Source organism: Takifugu flavidus, chromosome 10, assembly GCF_003711565.1.
Source record: "Takifugu flavidus isolate HTHZ2018 chromosome 10, ASM371156v2, whole genome shotgun sequence".
NCBI classification, from domain to species: Eukaryota; Metazoa; Chordata; class Actinopteri; order Tetraodontiformes; family Tetraodontidae; genus Takifugu; species Takifugu flavidus.
This window is the reverse complement of record NC_079529.1, coordinates 5,923,094-5,935,958: the sequence shown is the minus strand read 5'-3', so window position 1 is coordinate 5,935,958 and position 12,865 is coordinate 5,923,094. Positions and strand designations below refer to the sequence as shown.

The 12,865-nt window shown below is 42.4% G+C and overlaps 1 protein-coding gene across 1 annotated transcript in view; it reads right to left on the bottom strand.

Annotated features, from left to right (window-relative positions):
* Positions 1–6,306, bottom strand: part of adcy2a (adenylate cyclase 2a) — a 34,330-nt gene extending 28,024 nt beyond the window's left edge. Inside the window, exons 1-2 of the mRNA XM_057045143.1 lie at positions 5,694–6,306; positions 2,994–3,191 (exon numbers count right to left, since the gene is read on the bottom strand). Of these exons, the coding sequence (XP_056901123.1) occupies positions 2,994–3,191; positions 5,694–6,080 (585 nt within the window). The 5' untranslated portion in view covers positions 6,081–6,306. The remainder of the gene's footprint in view (positions 1–2,993; positions 3,192–5,693) is intronic.
* Positions 6,307–12,865: the final 6,559 nt, after the last annotated feature.

The following is a 12,865-nucleotide window of genomic DNA, read 5'->3' as shown; positions in this document are numbered from 1 at the left end:
AACCCTGACATGACTGAGGAAGGGGTAAAGGCTGGACCGCACAGATAAGCTCATCTCCTCGCTGTCAGCAAACACAGGGGGGCTTTGTGGGAAGAGACATCCAATTGATTTCAGGTTTTAAATGGGCAAATGTACAAAATAGCTCTGGATGTGTGTGTGGGGGGGAGACGGGGGGTTTTATAACATCTGCAGAATGTCGGCTACCACATGCAGCTTCTTTTGCCTTGTTTATAATGCAGCCATCTCCTCCCCTTAATAAAGATTATGCAAATAATCTATCTGCTACATCACTACGCCACCCCTCCACCTCCACCCATTAGGAGAGAGATTGCTGCTGATGAAGACAGTCAGTTTTACTTCATTTACCAGATCGCAAATGCAACTGGCATCACGTAGATTCAGGTTCCATCTGGACTCAGCGTTTATATTTTTCCTCAGAGCAAAGGAGGAGTCCTCTCAGTTTACTGCTGTGCTGCACCTTTTGGGGGAGACTAACATGGGAGGACATAAAAAAAAATTAAGAGAATAGCCACTTTCACTGAAACACATCTGCAAGCCAATTTGGTTACATTGAGAAATAACTTTGATAATAAAGTGACATCTGGTTTGGGACGGTTGGAAGAGTGGAGCACCTTTTAGGTGAGGACGCTGAGCCCCCAAACAAGGGTGAGTGGTGGTCTTGAGGGTTTGAACAGATGGTGCAAACACAAGCGACTGTCTGTGATCCTTCCCAAAAACAGGCTTAATTTAGGTCTCGTCCTGTCACGGTATCCACATGGTTTGTCCTGTTTTTTAGTATCACTGACTGTTGAATGCAATAAGCAAAACTTTGAAGCGATGCATTCTCAAGCAACAATTTAAATAGACTTAACTGGAAGTAACTGTCATGTTTGTTTTGTTTTAAATCAACATGGGCCTTTGCAAATTGGTATAACTATAAAGATGGGGCAACACTTTATCCATATTTTTTGCCTGCATCCATCACCAGATGCTAAGTTCATTTTTCACTTTGGGTGCAGTTGGTATTCAGTTATGTTCTGGGGCATCAGTTCTGGATCCACCCAGCATCATTCCCACGTCTGTCCTCCATCCGTCCTTCATCTGCACGACTCACGATTTATCATCTTTGGGCCACATTGAGCATCATTCTTGGATACCAGCTGTGTTTAATGATCTTGTTCATTATTTGCTTTGCGCCATCTCATATTGACATTTGGATCAGGGAATCAGCAAGCAAACCCTGACAGATATTTGGAGACGCCTCTCTGATTGTGCTGAAGGCTTTTCACAAATAAATAATTAACTCCACTCTCGCCCAGTTTCTGGCTTCTTTCTTTGTCAAGTTAACCAATTAACTTCAGGTCGTATACATAACTGACACATCATTTCCCTGGTTTTCAACACATTAAGCCTGAACTTTTCCCAATAACTTAACGTGTGGCTTTATGTCAGTAGTTAATGCCTGTTACTGCGCACACGTGTCGTAGCAACTTGATCTGTGTGTGCGTGTGTGTTAATGGGAACTATTCACTTCGCAAGGGGGCAGAAGCGAACAGTCTAAATGAGCTTAGATGCACATCTACTTGGCATATGAGATGTTAACACCGTGCACCCCCTGCCCCCACCCAAATGTTTCATTCCCCTACTTCCCATGGCTACATCCTCACACAGATCAAAGAGAACATTAATTAAGTCTGACTTTTACTTTGCCTCCCTCAGCTTCTTCTCCAGAGCAGCCATCCACTTAGCAACTACGCAGCAACACCAGGGCAACCAGATTCCAAGCCCTGATTCTAAATACATGTATTCAAATGATCCTATTTATGTAGAATTTTCAAATGCGTGCTTGTCCAACAAGATTTTGTTGAACAGCACTTGAACAATTTTTGTTTTATTTAATTCTGACATGTCCTTTAGCGCAGGATGATATTCAGCTTTCTAATAATTTGGCTCCACTCAGATTTGCATGAATTAAAATAAAACATGCCGAAACACAAAAAACAGAAAATCATTTCTGACTAGCCAGGGTCATGAAGGAGGATCGTTCGCTCAAAGAAAAAAAGAATAACTAAATTGAAAAAACTTTTGGCTACTGACAGTCAGCTCTGAGCGAACTTTTCTGTAATCATTGTGGTTGCGTCATTTGATTTGTACAAATATTTGTACATCGTAGATTGATTTGATGTCCTCTCTGCTAAATCCCCTGTGGATTTACATGAAACATCTGGTTTGGTCTGGTTCAACGTGGGCAGACAGACAGGGAAAGTAAAATCATTTATGAAAAGGAGGATGTCTAAAGAAGGAGCCAAAAAGACCCATAAACCCAGAAGTGATTAAAGTCTCAAGAAGAATACAGCTGGCTGCACTTTTTCAGTATTTCTACTATTATGGTTGCTAATCGGTCTCAGTGGAGACGTAAAAATCCTTCCTGCAAGATAATAATGGTGATACAGGTTTTCATTTTTCCCCAAGTAGAGAGAAAAAATCATTTAATCATCTTTTTTGTTCAAGGATCATGCAGAGATGTGACTTTTGCTGCAAACACTGAACATGATAAGGTGACACAATTGGAGTAATTTCTTTGTTCCTTCGCCACTGAAACAATGGCAATTAAACTGGCTGGAATAAATTGTCGGATTTGCATGTGAATGGAGATGGCTTCTGTCTGGTCTTCAGCGAATATGCTGTATATTATGAAATGTGATTTATTTAGCGTCGCTATAACTGCAGATTTATGCACTCATCAGGGTGGTGCTGGACACCTTTGATTTCCCAGCACATATAATCTCCCTTCCTTCATCTCACTGTTTAGAACAGGGGTGTCGATGGGGTCAATCTCAGGTTGCATCGGGTCAGAACCTCTTTAGGTGTTAGTGACCACCTTCAGAAAGGAACCACACAGATGTGAGGAACAGCTGTCTGCACATACTGAGGTGACTTTCTTTGTTGTGAGAAAAATTTGAAGTGTTCACAGAAAATCCGACGTGTCTTACTTGATCCCACGGACAGATGATCCCTCCAGAAAACATAAAAAGGTAACCCATGGCAACCAGGCAGGCCCAGATGACAAGGGAGAAGACACGGAGGAGCTTCTTAAAGATCGACTCGATACAGACGAGCACAAACACAGCCAGGAAGATGGCCAGCGCCGTCGGCACGGTGATGACAAAGGCCACATGGTCCTCCACGTTCTGAGAGGAGATGGCAGAAAAACACAGGTCACAGGATGAAATTAAAAGAAACAATAAGGCAAACTGGGCTCACGTGGGGGTAGAAAAGAATGAATGAAGAAGAAAGGTAATTGTCAAGAGGGCATAAATTAATCTATAAAAAGCAGCGGTTCTTTTGAAAATTGTCAGCTTTTCTTCCTACCCCGAATAAGTCAGTCCCGTCAAATTCCTTTCATCGCACCGTTAAAATAGATTTTTGGCTTTGGCTTCGTCAGTTGGTGATCAGAAGAACTTTTATTCCCGTTTTTTCCTATTGCTTCAATGTTGCCATCAGCTAGCTCGAAAGATTTGTGAAAGATGTAGCGTAACGGTTATAAAGTGGAAACCAAAGGTCCCAGTAAAAGGAAAACACCCTAAAAAGCTCCCCATGTTAGCCCGCAGCAGAGCTGAAATCGCATCCATTATGGATTTGTTTCTGCCATTCTGCAACACACTCACATCTGAAGTTTCTAATGAAAATTTCAGGAGCTTCTCCAAGGTGCACGAGGAGGCTGGTGGGGAGAAACGAGCTGTTTGTGCTGCGAGCCATTAAAGCTTCCATCCCCTTTGCTGCTTTTCCAGGTGTGTCACAGGGGAAAAGGGGGGAGGGAGACTGATATTTGAAAATGCAAAAACTAAACCCTTAAACTAAAACCCTTTCAAATGTGCATCATCATTATTGGCATTTGTTGCGTTAAAATAACCTGGAGTGATTTTGCTGTTCTCCCTCACTGACACGCTCCTGTCCGTCTTCCTCTGCATCTCTCCTTTTTCTCATTAGCCTGACCACAGCCCTCGCTTTCTTCCGTGCACACAGTGACTGTGCGAGGACAGGGGAGGAAATGCGTGGCTGCAGAGAGCCGCGGAGAGTTTGCATCGCCCAGAGCGGAGCTCCAAAACAGCGCAGGATTTAGGTCAGCCAGCTAGCAGGATGGAAGGAGGAGAGGATCCAAATAAAAGAGGGAGCCAGAAATATGAGGAGGTGAGGGATGACATAGAAACAAGACTGTGGAGAAATACAGGAAGATGGAGGCAAAAGGGCAGTGGGAATGTTGTGAAACACATGCTGTGTCGATTCACTGAGAGCTGGCCAGGAGATTCCAGAAAGAATCGGAAGATTAATAGGTTCATTGTTTGACTGTAGCAAAAAATATCACAACAAAATACCACAAAGTCCTTTTCTATATTTTGGAACATTCCATCTTCCCATCTTGACAGTTTAAAATTAGTGTCAACATATGCCTCCCACTCAGTGCCACCCTCTGCATTCAAATGCAATTTCTCAAGATTAGGCTGCAATCAGATAGGAGATGAACACATGGAAATGTGTAAATACACTCAAAACAGGATAGGAGTGATTTCAAAGTCAGAAACAGCACTTTAACTTTGACACTTTTTTTTGTGCCAGCACAATATGGAAAAAGCGTCAAAGTTAACAATACGGACAGCAGCATATCAAACAACGCAGGTATGCATTTTAACCCCAGTTCCTGACAAGTGCCGTTTATCCTGCATCACCTTTTTTTTTTACCCTTTCAGTTTGTTGAGGTTTAAAAATAGTTCTAGGGATCCGACCCCGGTTGTGCAATACCGTCAGTGACCACTGGGCGTTCGGAACCAAAACTAGCCTTAATGCTTGGTTCTTCCAAGTGATGCATTGCAGGAAACAATGCTTTTAAGCATTGATTCTGTAACTATAACAAGCATGTTGGACCTCAGTGTGGTTGTATATGTGAGGGGCCCATGCTGACAGTATAATTGCCAGCACTGTTTAATTCCATTACTCAGAGGGGGATCTGAACTGATTCACTAGTCTGACTTGTGGTTAACTTTTACACCAACCGCAGTTTCTAAATAAACACTGACGGCATTTCACAATTGTGTTAAATTGCGGCAGAGTCAGAACGCCCAGTATAGAACAACTCCCAAATGTGCAAGACGGGATTCAAATCTCTATACTGGAAACTTCACACTGTGCAGTGAGAGAGGTAATTAAACTCCATTTAAATTCATTTTTTGTTTTTTAATCGAGTAAAATGATCATTTTATTTTCCTAATGTATAAGTTAAAAGCAACACATTAATTTTTTTCTCCTCATTTCTTAGGCTCTGTGTTAATTAATAGATTCTATGATAAGAATTGTGCCCATAATCTGTCAGACTGAGATAGAAATTACATATTTTTTGCCCCTTTCTTCTTCCCTGATAAGAATCCTTTCAATTCTGGCTCTGAGAGCAAGGACGACGCAGTCAAAACAGTGACAGGAGGACTCAGGGGTTTGCTCAGCCATGAGGTCAGACAACAACGAAGCCCCCAACTCTTCGTCACTTTTGTTATCTCAGCCTTCTCTTCCCATTAGCGCTATGATGAGGAGTGTGCATGCATATGATGCAGGTGAATGTGCGAGCTGTCGGTCACTTCAGCCAATTCTGCGTGTGTGTATACGTGTGTGTGTGTCCTCCTTGTTATGAATGAGCAGCTTACCAGTCCTGAAGCAAAGAACACAGTCAGCAGTGCCAGGCATGCTCCCATCACTATGAGCAGCAGGAACACTATGAGCGGATGCTGTTGGCTCATACAGTAGTAGGACTCATAAAGCCAATCTGGGGACCTGGTCCTAATGTCCTGACCCCGTCCTCCTCCTCCTCCTCGATCTCCTTCACTAAACTCCCCTGCCCGTTTGAGGAGGTAGCGCTTCCTCCTTATTGCCTCCTGCCACATGGATCTGGGAGCTGAAAAGGAGGAAGAGGAGAGAGGGAAACTGGAGGAGGCAGAGGAGATGGTCACTGTTGAGATGTTGGTAGTTTCCACCACAGAAGAACAGTTGCTCCGCTCCACTCTCCTGCTGTTGTTGTTCCTGTTGAGGACCATGCTGCGAGTTCTCCGGATCCCCCTACGCTTCCTGCCGCACCTCCTCTTCAAAGTCCTTCAGGCGGAGACAACTGGGAGCTGTGTTGGAGTCAGAGACAGTCTGCACTGACCAGAGGGGTGGCACGACAGCACTGAGGGGTGAGCGCAGCATCCTCCTCTTTCTCCTCCTGCCAACATGTTGAAGCAGTAAATGAAGGGAAGAACAGAGACTGAGAGCTCTTTAGAGTGAGAGAGAAAAGTGGGAGGGAAGTGGAGGCAAGGGGAGGGAGACACAGCTCTGGGGGAGGGGAGGCAGGAAAAGAAGGTGCAGTGGCAGAAAGAGAGCCAGAGGAGGGATAAAGGGGGGATATAACCCCACACTGTGGGTCAACGCTGAATTTAAAAAAAAGTGAAAAAACACAAACGTGGCCAATGGGGAAGATAAAGTTTGAGGATCTTTGACACACATGCACACCTCGCAATTTTTTTTTCCACCCGACCGCATTCCTGCTCTTCGTCAGCAGCCAGTGACGCCAGACAGAACTTCATCTCAATGCCAGACCTGTTGAAACAGGTCTTTGTAGTCGAAGGTGAACTGGAGAATTCAGGATTATGCAAAGACTGAATGAAACGGCTCAGCTGCGCCATGGATGAATGCCTCTTGGATAATGTCTAATGTCGTCTCTACAGTTACGCAAACCAGTAAAATGAGGGCATGTGAAAATATCCAATATATTGTCAAACTATAGTTACCAATAAACACGTCTTCTTGTATTTACTGTATAATCAACCTTCACACGGGTGTTGCATCACAGTCCAGATGACTAAAAGGGAAAGATTTTTTAGACAATCTGCATTAGTCTGGGATCTGCACAGAGGTTTGTACTTTGTAAAATGTAGATTTAGCTGAATTATTTACCAGAGAAAGTGAAGTTAATATGAGGTATGGAGCGTGGCCGGCATGCCAAATATATCCCAAATCCAAAATATACAATTGTTTTGAATGAAATAAATAATGCATTGGAGCATCACAAGGATGTGACAAAAGGGGTCTGAGGATGCAATATTTCAGCTGTTGATCTGGAGTTAAAAATGTGTGGAAAAGGGACAATTTAAACAGTCAAAAAAACAAGCAATTTGGGTTTAATCTGTCAAATTTTATAAGGCTTAGAATGCAGAACACTAAATGGATAAAGAACCAGTCTCAGAGGGGAGATTACAGTGCTTACACCAATTATTAATCAAACAAAAATAGCAATTTTGGGACTTCAGGGAGTCGTGCTTTAAAGCAACTACAGGTCCAGCTGGTTCTGTCATTATTGAGGACATTATAAAACCTGACAAATAAAAAAATCTAGTCAAGTTAGACATGATTTAGAGACCAACTCCCGGCATTGTGTGTGTTCTTCAGAGAGCTGAACAATGATGATGCAGCAAAAGATCATTGAATCTCCATCCAATTTCATTTCCAAGCAGCAACGGACGAGAAGCCAAACAAATTTAAATCCATGTTGTATAAAAATGGATATAGTGTGATAGACAGGGGTGCTTACTGTGGTGTGAGGGGGGGTGGGGGGGGTGGGCAGGAAGCAGGTGGAGGGCACACACACCGCAGAGGAGGCAAACAGACGGGCCAAGCTCCAGGCAGGTGGTGCAGTCTTGATACGAGCGGGACTGGAGCCAAACCTCGGTGACACCACTGATGGAGGGCAGCAGGTCCGCAGCGGCGCATGATCGGCCATCTATCTCAGAAACAGAGACCCTGGCAGAAGACAGATGGTCACACCACCGGGGTATCCCCACTGCGAGTGCCCGGAGTTTATTGCTCAGTCCTACAAAAAGCCATAACAGGGAGATGGAGCAGCTAGAGAGGGCTGTGCTGCTGGTGGACGATTTTTCTGTACAGTTTTTATTTTTGGAGACGACTTAAACAGTGATGGTGGCGCCCAGATTTAGGGACCAGTTTTAAGCTCTTCAGGGTAGAGGTGCAGCTGATTCCTGCAGGAGTCAGAGGTATTTAAAATGCCCCTCCTGCAGAGATAGTTGCTTAGTAAACTGTAAGCGAACAAGCACATAAGCACATAAAGAAGGATTAAAACTATAGATTCTGTAACAATAATCAAGTGTTTTTGCAGAGGCAGTTGGCCCATAGGGGGCGCTAGGGCACCATCCTCCCAGATGTAGAGGGGAAAAAAGATGTAAAAATTATATAACTTTTTACAAAATGCTATAATTGATGCTATTTCTACTTAATACTGTGTGTCTACATGCAATGTAAACATCATTTCCACCAACTGACTGTCACTCAACATTAAATTTCCACTGACATGACAGACTGGTGTCATTTAGTCTATTGATAGAATTCTTCTTGGGTGCTAGTGAAAAGTGCCCCCCAGTGCAGCAAAATAGCTAATTTTGTAAGGTTGCCAGGGTAAAAAATATATTCACCAAATAGCACTGCGTAATTTAATGATTTGGGGGCGCTGACGTTAACGACAGTTGAGGGGCAGCTTCCACCTAATTCAGCGAGAACAGGACTTTTAGCAGAAATTGGTTTCAGCGTAAATTGTGGCACGTTGGTTATGGCACATGTAACACACTTTTCTGCCCCCCCTACCTTGCATACTTTTCAAAAGTGACAAGTGTGCACTGCAGCTAGACAACGGGCACCGCATTGCAGTCAGAAGGCACAGCAAAGAGCAGAATAAAGATGTCATATTTTATCTATGATCATTGACTGTATGAAAGTTTGTGATGCTTTTGAATTGATTTGTGTAGGTTCAGATGATATCATAGCTGTAAACGTGAGTATTGTATTGTTTTCGATACTGTGCCTGTCTAAAGCATACATGTAGCCCATAGATGTGAATTGTCAATATGCTTTATCTGTGAAATTAAATTATTATTGTGGAGTTGAAGTCATTTTCCGACTGTTGATTTGAATGCTTATACTTGAGTAGGCAGGGAAATCTATCAGAACATCAGTCTCGCCAATGCCCCCACTGTCTTTTTGCATCTTTTTTGCGATAATCTGCACGTGTGTCCATCATTTTAATGGCTCATGCAAAGCCCCAAATTCCCCACTGATGGGATTAAAGAGCTTGTTCATCTACTTGGAAGATTCTGTTCCTGAAATGGATCCAACACTTAATGCAGAAGTGTTTTCATCCTCGCTCCATCTTTGTGACTTCGCCACCTTCTTCCTCCACAGTCACCTCCCTCTTCAGCGCCAGGCTCTGAGCATCCGCCTCCATTTCCAGAACCTCACCTGTAGAACGTCTCTTTATATTCAGAGCCGATATTTCCCGGTGATCATCTTTTCTAGGACAGGCCCTCAGGGGGACTGTTGGATATTTTCTCCTACCTCCACATATACACTATTCTCTGTCATCTTAGAAGGTTTCAGTGCTGCAGACAAGGACTCAGACTGGACACATCTATTGACAACAAGCAATACTGTAAATGTGATTCTCTTTCAATTATAAACTGAAAAATCCACCGCTCTAATTCATTCGGAACAAGGTTTCGTTAATCTTTTTGCCACTGTTGCCCTTTTTGGTTTTCCTGACAGTCAACAATTCTGTCTCGAGGGAACGTTGGGTCTCCAATAATTACAATAAAGTGTCCACCATAGAGAATTGGTGCTAAGCTCAGGTCAATTATTTGTCCTGTAATTGAGTCATACAGTAAACTAAAATTGCCTTATAATTTGTTAAATAATTCTGCATTATAACGTTGACTCAAAAATTTAGTGGTATTTTCCATTTCAAATAACCATTTCCCACGATGTAAAGAGAATAAGAAAGGGAATGGATGTGCGGGGAGGAATATATTGTCTTTTTTGATAAACTCTGGAAAACAGGTCAAGTTGTTTTTCATTTGTGGAGATATTGAACCTTTCTTTCACATAATCTAGAACCACTTTAACTGGGAAAATCAGTAAAAGCAACAATAATATTATAAAACAAAGTTAAAAATGTTTCAGCACCATGGAGAGAGCCACTTAGGGGACACAAACATGACTAGTGTCACTCGGCGTAGTTAAATAATGACACATGGAGGAAATGAAACGTGACACATCATTATACAAAAGTGCACCTTTTTCAACATCTTGGTTCATTATATTTAATCCTTGACCCGGGCCAGGGAGGGAGGGGCTCTCTCTCACCTGGAGTTGGCAAATGAAGAAGTATTTGTCACAATGGTAATGAATAATTAGTACCTGATAGTCTGATTTTAAACATAGCTCTAAGGAAAGGAAGCGTAAATGGAATAGCACAGCATGTGGCCAGTAGATGAGCATTATGGGCTTAAGAAAATGGATTCTTTTGTCAGTCTTCTTGTTAAGGCGTTGGTGGCATGTTGCCAGCACATTTCCACTAATCCCCAGGAGGAAATAAAGGAAATTGTTTGACCATTCCACAAAATAAATGCATCTGTCCTCACAAAGAATATGATGGACACCGCTCGCCACCCCCAGCACATCCGTAAACCTGTGCCTTTAAAAGAGATGATTAATGCCGTGATATTGACTTTGTGGCATATCTCTGATACAGCTTATTCACATACGTGTGCAGGTGAGCAAAGCTGCATGTGGAATACACTGTGAGGGAGGTAATCAGTAGTGTGATGAAGCATATTAAAGAGGCAGTAAAACAGCCTGCAGATATTGACCTCTTCAGGGTTAACTGGAGGTCAAGAAAAGCAGACACACTCTGCCTTCCCATAGACTCTCCACACACACACACACACACACACACACACACACACACACACACACCTACCTAGTACCTTAATGTGTTATCTAAAAACAACTGGTTACTAAGGAATCCAAGGGTGAGGAAGAGTAAAAAACAAGAGGGTATAAAAATATGGACAAATTGTATTGTGTGATTCCCCCATAATGCTGCTAATGCTAACCACGAAGGAAACATCACCCTATTACCTGAGCAGTTTATGAAAGAGTATTAAATGATTTTTGCAGTACAGATTATGGGTAATGCATTTCTCTGGCCACCTTTTAAGTACCAACAGGACCATTTATTTGGATTCTCTGCAAGAGGCTGCTCACAGAAATGCTATACAGCATAAATCCCTACGAACAAAAGAATGATGGGACTCCAAAACATAAGGTGCAGTTGATTACACTTGTCCATATTTTGGTTTATGAGGCCATTAAACTGAAAGACGGCGCAGAAGAAAAGAATCACTGGACTCTAGTTTTTCACACCCCGTGCATTTCTTTGTTTTAGTCAGGACATTTGGGATGTTCAGGAGAATTTGGTCATTTTCAGTCCTGCGAAAGTTACAAGAGCATTAGTCCTCAAAGGTTTTCTCCCTCTTGGCCTCTGTGCCGCCACTCTGACCACTGAGACATAATGGTTCGCATTGATTTGGTGCTAAAATGATTTTATAGCGTCTGTATATTGTTCTCTCCAGAGGGAAGCATTAAACTGTTGACTAATGTGGGCGCTGGAATCGTTCCGTCGCCCTTCTCATGGCGCCGTTTGTCCAAGGTTAATTTAAGTGGGAAAAGAAAATCATTTCTCTTCCAATCATAAAATAATTTCAATTATTTTGGAACATCTTTAAATTCCACACCTAATCTGTGTATACAAGTATTTCCTTTTAAAACCAGGACCGGCTGCACTCTCATTCTTATTTTTCCTACTCTGACTTCCTTCAGTCCGGTTGACTTCACCACTTCATCCAGCTTGTGTAGAGGATGATGAACATAGCGGTGAATAGATTCAATGACAGTCTATTTTCTGTTTGAATGAAGCGTCCTCCAGCCCCGTCTGCAATGAGGCTTTACAGGTTTAGGATTTTTGGGTTCAATCATTGATTAGTGAGTTTAAATAAATGATAACTGATCACAATCCGATCACGAAGGAGAATTAAATAGTTAAATAGCTTGTTTGTTTACTCTATACAATTGTGCACTGAAAAAGTTCAATCAGAACAAATCAAAGTAACATGAGACAGAAATAATAGATGGAACATCTTAACCTACTGTAATCAAATTACTCTAAAGTAATTAGATTAAGTTCCTGTAACTGGTTCAGTATACTACAGATTTCCCATCGATGACATGTTTGTGTGTATCCAACACATTCAAGATCCCAAAACGCTTTATTGACTATCACATACTGACAGAGATCAAAACATAAATGCCCCAAAGAACAAAGAAAAAGCCACTCAGACGTATTTGCTTTGCTTTGGTTGTTTGTGTAAAGCTACCAACATCGTCACTAGCAAACCAACACAGTGAATCCCCAATCTGTGCAATGGGAGCATCTCCAAAATGTTTCAAAAACCACCATCATCCTTCAGACTGGTGAATTCAGGCATTACGGGCGATCATACAAATTTCACAAAATCCGAAATATTGCCATTCCGATTCAGCCGATCCGATCGGCAGATTGCCTGGATGCAGCCATTGCCATTACCCACGATCCGTAGATTCTGCGATAAAACACATTTTATGTTCCAACATTTGTGGCTGTATTTCCTACAGGCACTACACTTTAGTGGGAATTCCATTAAGGACTGTTTTAGAAAATCAAGACCTGAAAATTGATCTGGCTTTGAGCAGCAGGAGCTGTAAAACCGCACAGACTGATTGATTTCTACCTCCCGAGAGCAGGCTGATGCTGAATCCAAGCAATTAGCTCCCATGTCTTCATTGTGAACAGTCGCAGAGTGAGGGAAGATAAGAGATGGGATGCCCTGTTTGCATTAAGATCTCGTTAAAATCTCCCTGGCCATAGAGGGGGAAATGGAATTCAGAAGTGGAAGAATCAGAA